Source organism: Bufo gargarizans, chromosome 3, assembly GCF_014858855.1.
Source record: "Bufo gargarizans isolate SCDJY-AF-19 chromosome 3, ASM1485885v1, whole genome shotgun sequence".
NCBI lineage: Eukaryota > Metazoa > Chordata > Amphibia > Anura > Bufonidae > Bufo > Bufo gargarizans.
This window is the reverse complement of record NC_058082.1, coordinates 311,195,030-311,213,376: the sequence shown is the minus strand read 5'-3', so window position 1 is coordinate 311,213,376 and position 18,347 is coordinate 311,195,030. Positions and strand designations below refer to the sequence as shown.

At 48.3% G+C, this 18,347-nt stretch overlaps 1 protein-coding gene across 6 annotated transcripts in view; it reads left to right on the top strand.

Annotated features, from left to right (window-relative positions):
* Positions 1–17,472, top strand: part of SRRM1 (serine and arginine repetitive matrix 1) — a 40,871-nt gene extending 23,399 nt beyond the window's left edge. For 2 of the 6 annotated variants that reach the window (XM_044286892.1, XM_044286888.1), the window contains exons 13-18: positions 561–602; positions 11,883–11,990; positions 15,275–15,811; positions 15,890–16,076; positions 16,312–16,479; positions 16,991–17,472. In XM_044286892.1, coding sequence (XP_044142827.1) covers positions 561–602; positions 11,883–11,990; positions 15,275–15,811; positions 15,890–16,076; positions 16,312–16,479; positions 16,991–17,095 — 1,147 coding nt within the window. In that variant the 3' untranslated portion in view covers positions 17,096–17,472. The remainder of the gene's footprint in view (positions 1–560; positions 603–11,882; positions 11,991–15,274; positions 15,812–15,889; positions 16,077–16,311; positions 16,480–16,990) is intronic. The other 4 variants (XM_044286894.1, XM_044286893.1, XM_044286890.1 and 1 more) reach the window with 3 other exon arrangements.
* Positions 17,473–18,347: the final 875 nt, after the last annotated feature.

Here is an 18,347-nt window from a genome sequence, read left to right as displayed (position 1 = left end):
GCGCGGCCCCGATCTTCCGGTCCACAGCTCTGGAAAAAAATAGAACATGTCCTATTCTTATATGCACTTACAGATGTGTGAATGGACCCTAACAGTTTAGCTGTGTTCCTATCACTCTCCCCCCCCCCCCCCCCCTTGCAGGATACAAGAATGTGGTGGTTTTTTTAAATATCCCTTTTTTTTTTTTTAGGTCAGAGGCATAAAACATAATGTGAACCAACCCTAAAAAATAAATTGTCAGTGAGAACATAATTTAATTATGAAGCGCAAGTCTCTTGGCTTCTACTTTTCTGGCCTCCAGCTGCATACCTGTAGCTGTCAGGGTGCTGCTGTTGCCAGGCATTTTAGCTTTCATTAAGGGCAGATTTTCCCTGGCACCCAGAAGCCAACAATGCTAGAATGGTCCTTTTTGGTAGTTGGTCCCAATGAGAGCCCTCCACCATCTTTGGTGTGCAGAAGGATGCTGTGTGTTTTTTTTTTTTTTTTTTTTTTTTTTCCTTTCCTTTCCTTTCCTTTCTGGGAAATGCACTTGAATCTGTTTGTTTCCTCCTTGCTGTCAGGATGCAGACTGTGAAAAGGTGGCAATCACCTCCGCCTAAAAGGTTGGTGTCGGTCTTTATAATAGTCTACTACTAGATGTAGTCGATTAGAATTTAGTACCGTTGTTACTATGGCAGTCTGTGCGTTAAAAAATTTGACACCAGTTTCTGGCATAAATAATTAATGTGCTGTGGCTGATGGCCCCATCCTTGCCACGCCACCTTTTCAGAAACCTAGGAAGGGCCGCATAAAAATGCCAGTTGTGACAGTCACAGTGGCATTTAAAGTCGCAAAATTAAGTTTTGTGAGTATTACGGCCCAAAAACTGGCATGGGGAGAACTATAAATTCCCCCCTTTGTTTCAGTTCTTTTAATACATTGACAAAAATCAATCTTTAAGGGTCTGTAAAATGTTAGACTGAAAATGGTTCGCACATCCTCAATACTATGCTTTAGAGAGTCTTTCACCTAAAATGACCATTATACACCGCAAACATCATGATATCCATTACATTCCCCATATTATAATCTTACCTTTCATATTGCTGTCCGTCGCCTATTCTCTCTTAAAAACGCTTTTAATCCATATGCTAATTAGGTTCTGAAGGTGCCCAGGGGCGGCGTTTATGCGGCCGGTGCCCAGGCTCCACGGCACTGTTCAAATCAAACCCCTCCCCTTTCACCCCTCTGGCCCGCCCTCGGTTCTTGAGATACCATCCTCCAGTCAATGACAGATCCGGCGCCTGCGCACTCCATTACCCACTAGGGCAGAGGCAGCAGAGCATTTAATGCGCATGCGCCGGCCCGTACATCCCGATATTTTGGCAGTTTACTTCCGCCGGCTAGATCGGGCCGGCGCATGCGGATTAAACGCTCTGCTGCCTCTGCCCTAGTGGGTAATGGAGTGCGCAGGCGCCTCATCTGTCATTGACTGGAGGATGGTATCTGAAGAACCGAGGGCGGGCCGGAGGGATGAAAGGGGAGGGGTTTGATTTGAACAGCGCCGTGGAGCCTGGGCACCGGCCGCATAAACGCCGCCCCTGGGCACCTTCAGAACCTAATTAGCATATGGATTAAAAGCGTTTTTAAGAGAGAATAGGCGACGGACAGCAAAATGAAAGGTAAGATTATAATATGGGGAATGTAATGGATATCATGATGTTTGTGGTGTATAATGGTCATTTTAGGTGAAGGACTCCCTTTAATCGAATAAATGCTTCTCGGCGCAACATATAGTATACCTAACCCTATGTTGCATACTGTACATGAGGCATTGGTATGCAATCTTATCAAAAAGCATAGGCTCACTCACCACAACCAGGTTGCCTCCTTGAATGTGAACCTACTCTAACTTTGGCGCCGCTGCACTGCACCAATAGGCAGCTGGACCCAGCATCCAAACAACGCCACCCTGTCACTAATAGCCGCCGCACAGCTCCGCAACATGTGAGTAGTTGTCAGAGCTCACCTTATCGCATGCTCTCAGGAACTCCAACTGAGAGGTAGTAGAAATGTATACACCCTTAGGCCTCATGCATACAAACGTATTTTGTTTCCGTGTCGTTATTTATTTATTTTCTTTGTTTTTGTGTTTTTTTGCGGCTGGAATGCAGACCCATTCATTTCAAAGGGTCTGCAAAAAAATACGGACAGCATCACCGTGTGCTATCTGCATCCGTATGTCTGTTGCGTAGCCCCGCAAAAAAAAAAATAGAACATGTCCTATTCTTGTCCGTTTAGGCATTTACAATGGGTCCACAAAAAAAACAACAGATGGCATACTTATTTTTTGGGTGGATCCGCAATTCATGGACCGCAAAATGCATATGGTGGTGTGCATGTATCCTTATGCAGTCTCTATCTGATTAAAATCACCTGGGCTGAATGGGGAGGAGTGCTGATACCAGAGTGGGAAAAAAGAATAGATTCTACACTAAATGTAAGAATGAAACTGGATCGCACATCCTCAGTACTATGCTTTTTATCTAACTGCTTCTCAGCATAATTAACATCGCTTCCCAGTGCAATCTATAGTATTCCTACCACCTCTCAGTTGGAGTTTACTGAGAGCATGTGATAAAGTGAGCTCTGACAACTGCTCACATGTTGCGGTGCTGTGCGGTGGCCATTGTTCCTTTGGTGCTGGGTTGGTGGGGGCCCAGTGCCAGAGTGTCTTTGCCAGACAGCGGAGGCGCTGTTTGGCTGCTGGGTCCCGCTGCCTATTAGTGCAGCGCAGGTGGTCGCCGCGCCAAAGTACCAGGTTCCCACTCGAGGAGGCAACCTGGTTGTGGTGAGTGGGCCTATGTGTGTTTTTTTTTTTTTTTTTTTATCAAATTGTATACCAATGCCTCATATATACAGTATGCAACATAGGGGTAGGTATTAGGGATCGACCGGTTATCGGTTTTACCTATATTATCGGCCTCTATTTTGCCGATATTCCGATAACTAATCGGGAACACGGCTCGCGCTGCTGACAGCGCTCAGTGTTCCCTCAGCAGCACAGGGGAGAAGGAAGCAGCGTCTCCCTCCCCCCCCCCCCCCTGTGCTGCTTCTGCCGCTGCCACCAGTGAGAGGAGGGAGGCAGGGGGGGAGGCTTCCGACCTCTGACAAGTTGCTACGATCTGCGGCAGTTAACCCCTCAGGTACTGCACCTGAGGGGTTAACTGCCGCGGATCGCAGTTACTGCTCATAAAGGACGGGAGCCGGCTATGTGATTCTGCAGCAAGCTTCCGCCTCTTGTATATGAATTAATGAGATAGTTATCTTCATTGGTGGCTATGTGCGCCCCCTCCCAGTATTAATCATTTGGTGGCAGTGGCCACAGGGTCACCTCTTCCTCACTGGCAGCTTCTGATCGGAGCCCAAGCAATGTAATGGTTACCATGGTAGCCAGGACGCTATTGAGGCTCTGGCTGCCATAGTCGGCTCTCTGCTGCTGTGTGCACAAAGCACAGGGCAGCAGGGAGAGTGTGAGGTCCTATTCACCCTGAGGCCCCGTGTTTCACAGCCGTGTGCGGGCCGTGGAACCGCGGCCTGGATCACTCCTGAGAGCAGGAGCGCACGGCGTCACTGGTTGCTATGACGCCGTGTGCATGGGGCCTAATGGAGATCTAGCTGGGTGAATAGAACAAGGGTTCTAGCCCCTAAGGGGGCTAAAAGTTAGTAAATAAAAAAAAAAAAAACACAAGTATAAATGAAAGATTTACAAAAAAAACTACACGTTAACAATAAACATTCATTTTCAGCAGATTTGTTTTGGATTTTTTTTTTTTATGAAAATTCACAAAATATCGGTATAAATTATCGGCTATCGGCCTGAAAGTTCCCAGATTATCGGTTCTAAAAAATCTAGATCGGTCAATCCCTAGTAGGTATACTATAGATTAAGCTGAGAAGCAATGTTAATTATGCTGAGAAGCGGTTATCAGATAAAAGTATAGTATTGAGGATGTGCGATCCAGTTTCATTCTTACATTTTAAATGTTTAAGAGTCTGTTCACAAGTTCAGGATTTTGAGAGGAAAAAATGAAAACCTTCTTCATCGTGCATATGAATGGGGTTTTTGCAACCAATCTCAGTGGTACAGAAGGTTTCTGTGCGGATTTTTGTCCATGACACCGGAAATGAAATCTGTGAATCTAAGAAGCATGTGGCTAATACTCTTGTTGATTTATGGCACATCAGCCTCTAATTTCTTCCTTAGATCCTGAAGTAAATATGGAAATCTAAAACATGTGAACATGACCTTACAGTTATTGCTGCGACCAGACTTATTTTTATCCTTTTATACTTTTTAAGCATAACATATCCTCCTTGCCTAATGATTCACAGTGACTTAAAGGGAGTCTTTCACCTAATCTGAGCGTTTTAGACCGCTCAGATCAGGTTATAGACTCTTTAACCCTCATTACGATCATACCTTTCTCTTATGTGTCCCTCGCCCAGATAATGAAAATAACACTTTTTAAACTTATGCAAATTACCTTCTGAAGGTGCCCAGGGGCGGCGTTACTGGGCGATGTGCCCAGAAAAACACACCTCCAGCCGGCGGACGTCACGAGCGGCACCAGAGGACGGCGGGCTGGGAACTGCATTTTCATTATCTGGGCGAGGGACACATAAGAGAAAGGTATGATCGTAATGAGGGTTAAAGAGTCTATAACCTGATCTGAGCGGTCTAAAACGCTCAGATTAGGTGAAGGACTCCCTTTAAAGGGGCTGGCTGGTCTCCTATCTTCAGAATAGGTCATCAGCAGGGCCAGACTCCCAGCACCCCTAACGATCAGCATTCTCTTCAATGTTTACCTGCTCGTCATTGACATTGCAGCGAGGAGCAGTGTAATTACAGCTCCACTATCCCATTTACTTGAATGGGAAGGAGCAGTTATACTTCGTCTGCTCCTTTCCATTGAAGTGAATGGGATGAAGGAGCTGTAATTACATCTGCTTGCTGCTGCAATATTGACGACTTTTTACTTACATGGAGAGTACCCTCCACCCATGCTGCCAGAATATTTTAATTTTTTTTGAAAGACTTCTGCTATTGGATCGCACCACAACCAGGAAGGAGACGCCCACTCAGAAATACGAACGTCCCCTCCTCCCTGTACCGATGCTCTGCATCAAAACATATTGGGCGCCAGAAATTCAGTGATCGCAGTGGGGCAGACCACAAGTCTTTTTCAAAAAAATAAAGTTCAGCAGAGGGTACTCTTCATGTAACGGTTAAAAATAAAAATGCCCCCATAATCATGTCGAGTGAACATTTTTGCAATCTGAAGAAAAATAATTAGAAATGCAATTGGAAAAAAAGGATGTGTCACAATCTGGTTTTAACTGACAGAAAAAAATATACTGGCATTCCCTTTTCTCGCCCAGTTTCCTTGGGGGACACAGAAGACCTTGGGTATAGCTCATCTCCATAGGAGGCGTGACACTAAGTGAAGACTGTTAAGCCCCTCCTCCACAGCTATACCCTCAGCCTGGAGAGAGAGACTGCCAGTTTTTTGCTTAGTGTCCAAGGAGGCAAGACACTCCCTGCTCTGCAGGGCTCTTTTCTCCTTGTTTAAATTTTTATTTTTTATTTTTATTTTATTTTTGTTCCAGATCATACAAGGGTCAACAGAGACGCACTAGACCTCTGTTTCTCCTGGGGTCGAGCTGCGCCAGTGCCGGTCTCCCGCACTGCTGCCTCCCCCACAGAAGGCAAGGTGGACCAGGGCAGCCCAGCTCCCCTGCATCCCGCCAGCGCAAGGGTCGCCCGCACGCCAAGTCCCTCTTCCAGCGTCCTGCCACTACGGTGGCAGAAGCTGAAGGGGCGACCCTGCTGGAACTGACCGAGGGTGAAGACGGCTGTGGTAAGAGAGAGGCTTCTCCAGCCCTACGTCCCCGTCCCCCCCCCCCCTTTCTCCTGCGTGCTGGACCCCCATACTGGGGCCTCTGGGTGCTGCAGGGCGGCTGTTCCCTGCTCCCCTTCTGACCTCCATCAGAATAGGTTCAGCCGCATTGCCCCCCTTCTTCCCTTGGGGGGGCGGCGTCCGGTCACCTGAGGGCCGGATCGTGCCCGCGGTTGATCATTCATCTGCCTGCGTTATCTCTGTGCATTAGGCCTTGCACTGAGGGCGCTTTGTCATAGAGTGCCAGCTCTTCGTCCCAGCGGCTCCCTATCTGGCCCCCCATTCCTTACCAGGTGCGCTGTTCAGGGCCTGGGGCCCGTTCCTGACTGCAGGGGTGTAAGGCCTCGCCTCCGGTCCGCGGGGTGGGCTCCTGTGGCCGGCATGTACAATCCGGCCGGGCGCTGCAAATTTTGGCACAGGTTTTTAGGCCTGCTGGGCCGCACCTCCGGCACAACTTTCCGGGCCCCTGACTCTTCCGGCCCGCGGGGTGGGCCCCCGCGGCCGGCATGGGACTTCTGAGCGATGCTCTAACTGGCCCCGGCCGACCGTCATTGCATTCCGGTCGGCCGGGCGTCACAAATTCTGGCCCAGGCCTCGCGGCCTGCTGGGCCGCAGTTTCGGCGCTCCATCCGGGCCCCTGAATCTTCCGGCCGCGGGGTGGGCTCCCGCGCCCGGTGTGTAATGCGCCACTCTGGCTCGGGTCCCGGCCGGTACATTGAACACTGTGCGGCCTCGGGCGCCGCAAAAATTTAGGCCCCGGCTTCTCGGCCTACTAGGCCGCAAAATTCCGGCCTCTGTTGGAGGGGGCGGGATCTTCTCCAGGCGTGAATTCTTCCCGCCTGGAGGTCCCCCCGCCCCCAGGCCGGATCCTTTAACCCTTTGGCTACTGGCCGGCTCCCAATGGGACTGTTTGGCTGGCCCTCCTTTCCTCAGAGAGCCTGTGCCCCTGTATGGTGTCCCCCTGCCTGCCTCAGGGAGGCTGTGTTATCATTATAAGAAATGGAGGAATAACGGAGTAGTTTCTTGTGGGCTGCGCAGGACGCGGCAGTCTCATCTCAGTAGTGCTGCCTGTATGCATGCCCCCCCTTCCATGAGCGGCATGTAGCACTCCCTTGCTGCGGCTCTGGCTAGGTGCCTGTTCTCCTTTATAGGCAGAATTCGTCACCCTCTCCAGTTGTGGTACCTGCCATGACCCTCCTTCCTAGGTTGGATACGGCACTCTCCCTGGCTGCGGGCTGGCCTTGTGCATGACCCCCTTAGGCGGATTACTGCGCCCTCACCAGATTCGGTGCGGGCCATGTGCACGACCCCCTTCCATAGGCGGAACGCTGCACTTTCCCTGGATTCGCTGCCGGCTATGTGCATGACCTCCTTCCATAGGCGGAGTGCTGCACCCTCACTGGGTCCGCTGCCGGCCATGTGCACGACCCCCTTCCATAGGCGGAACGCTGCACTTTCCCTGGATTCGCTGCCGGCCATGTGCATGGCTTCCTTCCATAGGCGGAGTGCTGCACTCTCACTGGATTCGCTGCCGGCCATGTGCATGACCCCCTTCCATTGGCGGAATACTGTACTCTCACCGTGTGCGGTGCTGGCCAGGTACATGACCACCTTCCGCAGGCAGGACGCAGTACTATCGCTGGATTGGATTCACTACCGGCCATGTGCATGACCACCTTCCATTGGCGGTATGCTGCACTCTCATTGGCTTCACTGCCGATCTTGGGTATGCCTCCTTCCCTCAGGCGGCATATATACACTCTCACTGACTGGGGTTGTTTCTCTCGCCGGTAAGTTGCTGGCCATGTGCATGACCCCCTTCCATGGCGGGGTGCTTGCGCTCTCGCTGGATCCGTTTTCAGCCATGTGCATGACCCCCCCCCCCCCCCCTCCCCCTTCCATGGGCGGTGTGCTGCACTCTCACTGGATTCGCTGCCGGCCATGGGCATGCCTCCTTGCCGCGGGCGGCATACATACACTCTCGCTGACTGGGGTTGTTCTCTCACCAGCACATTGCTGGCCTTGTGCATGATCCCCATCCTTGGCGGTGTGCTCGCACTCTCCCTGGTTGCGATGCTGACCATGTGCATGTTCCTCCCCCCCCCCCCCCCTTCGGGGCGGCATCCTGCACTCTCGCCGGATACGATGGCCTCTAACAGGGGTGGAATGCTTGCACTCCCATTGGATACGGTACTGGCCTTGTGCATGACCGCCCCTCGTTCCATGGGCGGACTTTTGCACGCTCACGTGATTCACAGCTGTCCTTGTCTGTGCTGAACTGGTACTTGTCCCCATTCATTGGCGGAGTAGTTGCACTCTCACGAAATTTGGTGTTGGGTGGATTATTGCACAATCATTTGATGCTAGGATAACCCTGTGCATGTCCCCCTTTCACTAGGTGGACCTTCTACATTCCTGTTGGATACCGTGCGGCCATGTGCATGACCCCCGTCTAGGCGGAATATGGTATGTCCTGCTTCTCTGAAGTGGGTACTGGCCTTGGGCGTCGCCCCCCTTGTTGGGGCGGGCCTTGCACTCTTGCCGACTGCGGTGTTTGCCAGGTACATTCCCCCTTTTCTGGGTGGACTGCTTGCGTTCGGTCGCATGCCGTACTAGTCTTGTGCGAACTCCCCTTTCGGTTGCACTTTGCTCTTCTGTGGATACTGGGACTCTGTGACTGTCCCTCTTCGCTGAGTGACGTTTTGCAGTGAGCGGACGTTCTGTGCGCTCTGTGCGTTGTTTGGGCCGTGTATGCCTTTTCCTCCTGTAGGTGGTTGGCCTTCTCACTGCTTTCGGGGCTGCTCGAACGTGTGCCTCCCTTCCTTGCCGCTGGCCTTGCACGCTCTGAAGAGATCATTCTATCCACCTGTTCCGGATGGGCCCTACTTGCCGTCTACTGCACTGAGCTGGGTGGTACTCGTTCTCTAGTTTGGATTGTATATTGCGGTCCCGTTGTGACGGTGTCCACCATGTTCGTGGGCTCTTCCACCTGGGTTGTGTTTGTGGTTCCTAGAGGCGTACCCATTCGTCCTCCCGCAGCATTGCTTCCCTGCGTAAGCGGTCACATGGTCAAGAGTGCTGTTCGCAGCGCCCCTCGGATTCTACATTGACTCTGGCGGGACTACGGTTCCCTCGCCTACTACCATTTTCTCCTCTTCGGATGCAGTGTGGTATGTGTCCTTCCTATTGGCGCCTTCTGCGCTTCAGTCTGATCTGCTACCAGGTTCGGGACGCTCTTCTCGGGAAGGTCACCCAGCTTCTCTTGGGTGCTCGATTTCCCAGGTCCGAAGGACCTCCACTTTGGGTTCTTCAGGGTGTTCGCCTTCTGCGAGGTGGTGAGCTGGACGTTTCACAGAGTAGCGGGGGTTCTGCTCTTGAGCTGTCCTATGGCTTCCCTGTTGCCCACTCCTCCTTTCGATTGGAGGGTGTTTTGCCGGCCTCTGTCTCGATTGCTTTTCTCGCCGGCTCTGTTTTGTCTCCCGCTCGGGGCATATCACTCCGATTGTGGCTTCTGCCTCGGGAGCGCATGGTTATTCACTTGGATGGTTCCGGTGTTCCTTGTGGTCTCATACCGTCTCCCTCATTCTCACTGGCAGTACTAGCTGTTTCCGGGTCTACCGCGTTCTGTCCTCTCGCTGGGTGCAGATTGCGTTTTTCCATTCTGGGTAATGGTCCTGCTGTGAACTTACCTTCTCGGTACCTGGGAGGACTACCTTTCGGTCGAGATTGTCCTTAGATCTCCCGCGCCGAGACTGTAGAACACCTTCCTTGGTGACTGCGTCGACATGGAATTTAGCCTGTTGGGTCCTGGCATCTGTCTGATGCTGGGTGGACCCTTTCAGTTCCTTCCGTCTGTCCTAATGCTACCCCACTCCGGGTGGATGCGGGACGACGTTGCTCGGGGGCGACGGGATCGGTTTGCCGACCCTTCGGCCCATGTTACTGGTCTGCGCCTGATCACATTGGGTTTTCTCCCGCTCGCCCAAGCGGTTCCAGCGGGCACGCTAGTCGTCGCTCCTGGCTGTGCTTTGTCCAGGGTCTGTTGTAGGACTTAGGTTTTTTTTGCCTGGGGTTCTGTGGGAAGCTGGGGTTCCCCCACTCTGACATTCTTTCTCCATGGTTCTGTCTTTCTCCAGTCCGGCCTGGACCTGGGACTGGGACTCTGTTGCTTGGCATGTCGAGTGTCGGCGCTGTCCTTCCTCTTTCAGCATTCCCCAGCCCTCTGGGCCTGTCATGACCTCCTTCCTTGGAGCGGCTCTTGGTTTCCTTTGTACGGCCCTCCGGTACCGCCCTGGGGACTACATACTGGGCTCTTGGCGCTCCAGTCTTTCCCTTGGAGCCGTTACAGAGGTTCTCTCTACTCCTTCTGTCCTGTACGGTTGTGTTTCCGTAGCCATCGTGTCTGACGGGTGTCTGAGTGGCGACCCGTCTTGTTCCGAGTCTTATGTCTTTCCTCGGGACGGGGCTGTTCTCCATCCCGTCTTTTCCTTCCTTCTGAAGGTGGTGTTTGTCTTCCCCGGGAACGGACACTTCACAGGTTGGAAGTTGTTTGGGCCTTTACAGTTTGTACTTGGAGATCTCCGACTCTTGTCGACGTTCGGTCTCTTGTGTTTCTGGAGGTCCGCGCACGGGGTTGACGGCCTCCAAAGGTGCCTTTCCTCCGCTTTCTCAGAGTAGCTATTGCTGTGGTTGCCGCACCAGGGGCTGGGTTATGCTTTTGGTGTTACCGTTCCTTTCACCAGAGCGGTCGGTGCCTCCTTTTTTGCAAGGCGGTCACTGTCTTCCTTGCACTCCTCCTTACCGAGTTATTCGAGGTGCATGCTCGGGCTTCGGCGGCTGCTGCCTTGGGCCGCCTGGTCTGCAGGCGGTGGTTTCTTGATGCCTTCGGGTGCTTCGCCTTGGTGCTGTGGTCCCTCCCCTCTTGGACTGCTATTGAACGTCCCAAGGTCTTCTTCTGTGTCCCCCAAGGAAACTGGGCGAGAAAACGAGATTTTTGTATAACTTACCAGTAAAATCTTTCTCGCTCTTTCCTTGGGGGACACAGCACCCACCCATTCTTGTTTTTTCTTTACACGGTTTCCGAGTTGTTTTACCCGTTGGGTAGTTGGCTTGTTGGTTCCATTTTTGGACTTTGCCTTTTTTCACTACTTGGACACGCAACTGGCAGTCTCTCTCTCCAGGCTGAGGGTATAGCTGTGGAGGAGGGGCTTAACAGTCTTCACTTAGTGTCACGCCTCCTATGGAGATGAGCTATACCCAAGGTCTTCTGTGTCCCCCAAGGAAAGAGCGAGAAAGAGATTTTACTGGTAAGTTATACAAAAATCTCGTTTTTAAACATACCCATTTAAAAAAAAAAAATTCCCCCCAAAATTAATAGTATAGGTGAAAATGGTGAACTATGAAATGTTTATGCACTGGTTAGTTCTGTATGAAACCATCCAGACAGATACATTTAAAAAATGCTTAAAGTGGCTGTCTCATCATGGACAATGGGGGCATATCGCTAGGATATACCCCATTGCCTTATAGGTGTGGGTTCCACCGCTGGAACCCGCACCTATATCCAGAACGAATCCCTGCAAGTGAAGGAGGACGCCACTGCGCATGCGCAGCCACCCTCCGTTCATTTTCCTTGGGGGCCAGCAAAAATCGCAGCCCCATAGAAATGAATGGGAGCGGGGGCCGCACATGTGTGGTACACACCCATTCACTTCTATGGGGAGCCGGCTTGGTGGTGGCCAGACCAGAGTCCTCCAAGCCACCTCCTTACAGGGCTCCATTCTCGATATAGGTGCAGGTCCTAGCATTGGGACCCGCACCTATAAGACAATTGGGGCATATCCTAATGATATGCCCCCATTGTCTATGATGAGACAACCCCTTTAACTGCAAAAGGAAGGCGTGTTTAAGTGAACTGGAATTTACATTTATTTTTTTCATTAGCCGCAGGCGGAGGAGCCCATCACCCCCACCACCACCCAGAAGGAGACGCAGCCCTTCCCCTGCCCCACCCCCGAGGAGAAGACGTTCTCCTTCTCCACAGAGGCGCAGGTAATGATTGCAGCAAAATAGTATGAGTTGGATAACTTAAAATTCCTTCTACTCCCTAAATACAACCACTCAGTTTATTTATAGGGCCCCTTACGGAAATCACCACACAAAAAAAAACAACCACTACTTTCATTTTCAACAGCGCTCAAAATATGTTCATATGTACCATTATTGTAGACATTGAATGTAACTTTGTTGCAGTGGACCTCGGTGAGTGGTAGATTTGTTCATCCTTCAATAGCCAGTGAGAAGCTTATTTTCCACTGACACGCATTAGATTGTTAGGTTGTGGAGGGGATTTATGTAAGCAAATAGAGATTTATTCATCTCAAATAGACTTGGTTTTCCTAATCATGAGCTTAGTGACCACTGATATGCTCTTTTTGTGGCAGTCATTAAAAGGGGTTATCCAGGAATTTATATTGACAACCTATCCTAAGTATAGGTCATCAGTAGAAGAGGCTGGTGCCGGTGCCTCGAGCACCTATCTCTTAATAGGCGATGTGACTTCACCGTATAACGGTCACATGGTGTAGTTGCAGCTCAGCCCCATTCAAGTCTAAGGGGCTGAGCTGCTAAGCCATACACAGCGGCTGTCTAATGTGCCACACATAATTGTTGCGTCAGTATCGCAGCATGTTCTTTATTCTGCGTTTTTCACGCAGCCCTGGTCTAATAGAAGTGAATGGGGCTTCTGATGGTTGTCAGGAGATGTTTGTAAATCTTAATTTTTTTTTTTCTCATGCGTGTTAAAGCATCAAAACTGATTGCACCCGCGTGGAAAAAAACTGAAATGCTTAACGCAATTGCAGACAAAACTGACTGAACTTTCTTGCAAAATGGTGCGAGTTTCACTGAATGCATCCTCACACAATCTGTATCGTTCATGTGAAGAAGTCTTGCAGCAGTCTACACTAAGGCCTCTTTCACGCGGCTGTTGCGGAAAAATGTGCGGGTGCGTTGCGGGAACAGACGCGATTTTTCCGCGCCAGTGCAAGACATTGTAATGCGTTTTGCACTCGCGTGAGAAAAATCATGCGTGTTTGGTACACAAACCCGAACAGAAGTTCGGGCTTGGGATCGGTGTTCTGTAGATTGTATTATTTTCCCTTATAACATGGTTATAAGGGAAAATAGCATTCTGAATACAGAATGCATAGTAAAATAGCGCTGGAGGGGTTAAAAAAAATAAAATAAAAAAAATTTTAACTTGCCTTAGTCCACTTGCTCGTGTAGCTGGCACCTCCTGTCTTCATCTTAGCTTTTTGTAGCAACAGGACCTGTGGTGACGTCATCACATGATCCATCACCATGGTAAAAGATGTGATGACATCACCAAAGGTCCTTGTTGCTACACAAAGCTAAGATCAAGACAGAAAGAGATGCCGGCTACGCAAGCAAGTGGACTAAGGTGAGTTAAATTATTTTTTAACCCCTCCAACGCTATTTTACTATGCATTCTGTATTCAGAATGCTATTATTTTCCCTTATAACCATGTTATAAAGGAAAATATTAATGATCGGTCTCCACCCCGATCGTCTCCTAGCAACCGTGCGTGAAAATCGCACCGCATCTGCACTTGCTTGCGGATGCTTGCGATTTTCACGCAACCACATTCGCGTCTATGGGGCCAGCGTTGCGTGAAAAACGCACAAAGAGGAGCATGCTGCGATTTTCACGCAAAGCACAAGTGATGCGTGAAAATCACTGCTAATGTGAACAGCCCCATAGAAATAAATGGTTCAGGATTCAGTGCGGGTGCAATGCGTTCACTTCACGCATTGTACCCGCGCGGAATACTCGCTCGTGTTAAAGGGGCCTAACTGTTGTACAGGTTTCCCGTATCTGTAAGGCCGAATGCACACGGCCGCGAGTGGTCCGTGGGACCGCGGCCTGGATTCCTGCTGAGAGCAGGAGCGCACGGCGTCATTGGTTGCTATGTCGCTGTGCGCTCCCTGCTGCTGCCACAGTACAGTAATACACTGGTATAGATCATACCAGTGTATTACTGTACTGTGGCAGCAGCAGGGAGCGCACGGCGTCATGACAACCAATGACGCCGTGCGCTCCTGCTCTCAGCAGGAATCCAGGCCGCGGTCCCACGGGTGCTTGACTTTCCAATGACTGCTGGGCTCCTGGCCTAGTGGCTGAGGTTCAGAGAGCCTTGTGATCCTGGGATTTTCACCCCTTAGATGCCATGGTCAATAGCAACTTCAGTATCTAAGTGGTTTTCACAGAAAGGTGTTTTTTCTGTCAACAATAAATTTTGGTATTGACAGAGTAAATCACACTGTTTAATGGGATTATCCCATGATTAATGTAAAACATGATCATCAGACACCATATAGTACATGACAATCTCTAACAAAGCTAGAATCAGCCCTGTACGTCACATGGATCCAGAGATCTCCCCAGTCATTGCTCTGCTAGATTTATATCAAGCTGGCAGCTCAAGGGGAGTGTCTTTTCTGCTGAAACTCGGGAGGCGTGTCTCAGCTGCCCCTATCACAGCTCAGGAGGCAGTTGCAGGATGAAACTGAGCATGTGCGGCCTTTTCAGAAGGCAGGTCAAATAAATGAGAGCAAAGAACAGCAGGTGGCGCTGTACAAATACATTTTATTGAATAACTCAGAGACTATGCTAGATTTGTAATTACATGCAATTACAAAAGTTTTCAGATCCAGGTGTGGGTTTGAAAACTGTAGAATGTTTTGTGGGACAACTCCTTCAAACTGGACAGTTAGGGGGAAAAAAATTAAAAGAATGCCAGGCTTAACAGTTTTTGTTCATTCTGCTCCCAAAGAAAGGACTAAAGCACAACCAAAAAGTAATGGTACCAACAAAATCTATAGCTCATCCGGCAAAACACAAGTCCTCATACAGCTTCATCCACAGACAAAAGTGTAGTGGGTCTTGGATTGTGGTGTGTGTTTTTTTTTTTTTTTTTTTTTTGTGTGAAAATGGTTAAATAAAAAAGAAATTGGTGTCAATGGAATCCTACTGAGCCAGAGAATAGTTAGTTTATTTTATACTACCCCCCCCCCCCCCCCAAACACCATAAAAACAAAAAACCCTTTCCACACCTTCAAAAATACATGTATTTAAAAATTATTCCATTTTAAAAAAAAATCTCGCAAAAAAGGGCCTTACACAGCTTTGTGGAATGTGGTATTGAAAAAAGAATTGCTGGTCATTAGGATTCAATATAGACCCAGTCATTAGGGGGTTAAATTTTATTTTATTTCAGTTTAGCTGAATAAGTTACTTTTTGTAATTTACTCAGGTCCCCTTCTCCTTGTAGGCAGTCTCCCTCTCAAAGACGGTACTCACCACCAATTCAAAGACGATACTCTCCTTCTCCACCTCCTAAAAGGAGAACTTCTTCACCACTAGCTCAGCAGCCTTCAAAACGCAGAGTATCACAGTCACCTCCTCCAGCAAAACGCAGAGTATCACAGTCACCTCCTCCAGCAAAACGCAGAGTATCACAGTCGCCTCCTCCAGCAAAACGCAGAGTATCACAGTCACCTCCGGTAAAACATAAAGGATCTCCTGGAGGAAAAAGACGGTCTCCATCTGTACCATCCAAGCACAGAAAAGGATCATCCCCAAGTAGATCTGGAAGAGAGGCACGTTCTCCTCAACAGCCTAAACGTTTATCACACTCTCCACGTCCAAGAGTTGCACGTAGCCCTGAGAGCCCTCCAGTACATAGGAGGGTACCATCTTCTTCACCTCCAAGGATCCAACAGTCCCCTTCTCCAAGTACACGGCCTATTCGACGAGTGTCCAGAACACCAGAACCGAAAAAACTGAAAAAGTAATTTTTTTTTTTAAGTTGCCTACTTGTTTTATTTTATTTAATATATTAATATGCCTGTTTTTCCTCCCTTTGCAGAGATTCTCCAAGTCCAGGTCCGAGAAGAGGCTCGTCTTCAAGATCTGTTTCTCGATCCCCTGAACCTGCTCCTAAAAATCAAGCTGTGTCACCATCTCGGTCTCGATCACGCTCTGCCAACTGGTCTCCAGCTCCAGCCCCAGCTAAGAAAGTCAAGAGCGCCACACCAAGCCCATCTCTTGCTCAGGTATCTAGATTTCCTCCGAGCTTAGTCATTTTCCACATATGGTTAATTTTTATACTGTCAATAGGCCTATTTCCATTTACCTTTTGTGGTTCCATACCTAGCTTCTAGTTTGCTACTATTTGTTTAGGTTTTCCATCACATAGACAAGAAATCGGTTCTATAGCTTAGTAGTTAGAGATGCATGAATCTTCATTTTAATTTGCTGCTACAGATATACTATCTTTCTACCTTGTAGACATCAGATCAAGAGGCCGGTGGAGGGAAAAAGAAAAAGAAGAAAAAGGACAAGAAACACAAAAAAGAAAAGAAGCACAAGAAACACAAAAAACATAAGAAAGAGAAGGCTGCAGCAGCTGCTTCTCCAGAGGTCACTGAGGCAAATGTGGAAACTGAAGCAAAGAAGGTAAGGTTAATCCCTTCCTGTCAATGGTCTCCATTTAGCATCGATTATCTCACTTAGGCCTTATGCATACTGCCAAATTTTTACTTTTTTAAACGGATGGCACTCGGATCCATACAATTCGGTGGCGCCACGCGCACATCCATGTGCCTGATCCACTAGACTCACCATGTCCTTTTCTTGCTTTTTTTTGTGGGAGTAAGAAAAAATGAAATGCACATGGAATCTGTTTTTCAAGGATCCTGTGTTTTTAATCTATTTTACTATTATTTTTTTGTGGACTGAAACTCTGATATGGGTCAGTGTGCATGAGGCTTAGAAAACATTTTTATTTTATTTTTTTGCACGCAATAACTTGGGTGGTGGGTAATGTAGTGGGCCCCATTGACTAGTTTTGGTCACCAATCACTGTTCTGCCTCCTTTTCTGTCTTCTGCTGCAGCGTAATAAAAATTCTACTGATGCCGGGCGTGTACCTCCCTAAACACAAATCCTATACATTTACCTCCCACCAGGAGACTGAAAGTGACGGAGAAGGAACTCTAGACGATTTGGAGAAGCATTTACGAGAGAAGGCTCTGCGTTCCATGAGAAAAGCGCAAGTTTCCCCTCAGTCCTAATTCTGTTCATGTCTCATTTGCAAAGTGTAAATTGTATTTTGTTTTTGTATTTCTTTTTTTTTTTTTACTTTTTTTTTTTTTTTTTTTTTCTCAGATGGCTTAATTGATTTGGAAGGTTAGATTATTCGAGTTATTAGGTTGGGATTTACTACATTTTGCTGATCATTTCATACAGTGATGGGAGAGGTTTAACACCTGCAGCTATAGTGGGAGTGGAAGTCAACTGTTCGTGCACTCGTTGAACATTTGTTGTACTTTCTCAATCCTGTAATGTCATGGTTGACATTTGATTGGTAAAATGTTCCCCTTTTTCTGCTTTTAATATTTCCATTGTCATGCCACGAGTTTTCCAGATTTAATAAATTGTACAGACTGTTGTTTATTTTCATTACATGAACAGCATATGATGTGTTAGAAGGTGGCTTCGGAATAGGGTTGCAATCTAAGGACAGTTATGTGAAACCATTAAAAGGTGTTTTTTTTTTTTTTTTTTAATAGTATCATTGATTAGGTCCTGCACATTAAAATCTCCAAGCTAAAGGAGCCCCCTATTGCCCACTCTGAGTAGTTCCTGCGCACATACATTTTCTCACCAATCAGTGAGGAGAGGGGGCATCAAATGCTCGATGCACACTGATCACTCAAAACACCACAATTGACCGGTATAAAGTATTTCTCTGGGAAACCTCTTTAATGATCATATTTGTAATATGGCCATGGTTTTCTATTGTATGTGAGGCTGTTAAAACCAGTTTACCTCGAAATCTGCTATACTCCACACATGTTCTGTTCTCCACTCTTGTGGGCACATTTTGTTAAATAGACAATAACATGGAACACTGGAATTTCACTTTTATTTTTATTAAAGTTTTTTTTTTTTTTTTTTTTAAGGGATGGGTTGTTGCCTAAGTTTCTAAAGTTGCATAACTTCTGTCGGTATAGCCCATCCTTCATTCACACTCCATGAAATAACTTATGCACAACCTTTAGGTGGCGCTTAAGGAAAAGGTCAATCCAGTATGTACATGGGTTTTCTAAGCTACAGCCCACGCAGGAAAAGGGGGTTGTACACTCATTTCCATGACCTGTCAGACTCACAACCGTCCAACTTTAGTTGGTGACTAGGGATGAGCGAACTTGTGTTTTTTCAAGTTCAGTGTACAAGGTTTGGGTTATTTATGGATTCCGCTACCATGGACCATAACGTATGGTCTGTGGTAGCGGAATCCAGAACGGAATTCTTGCATAACCC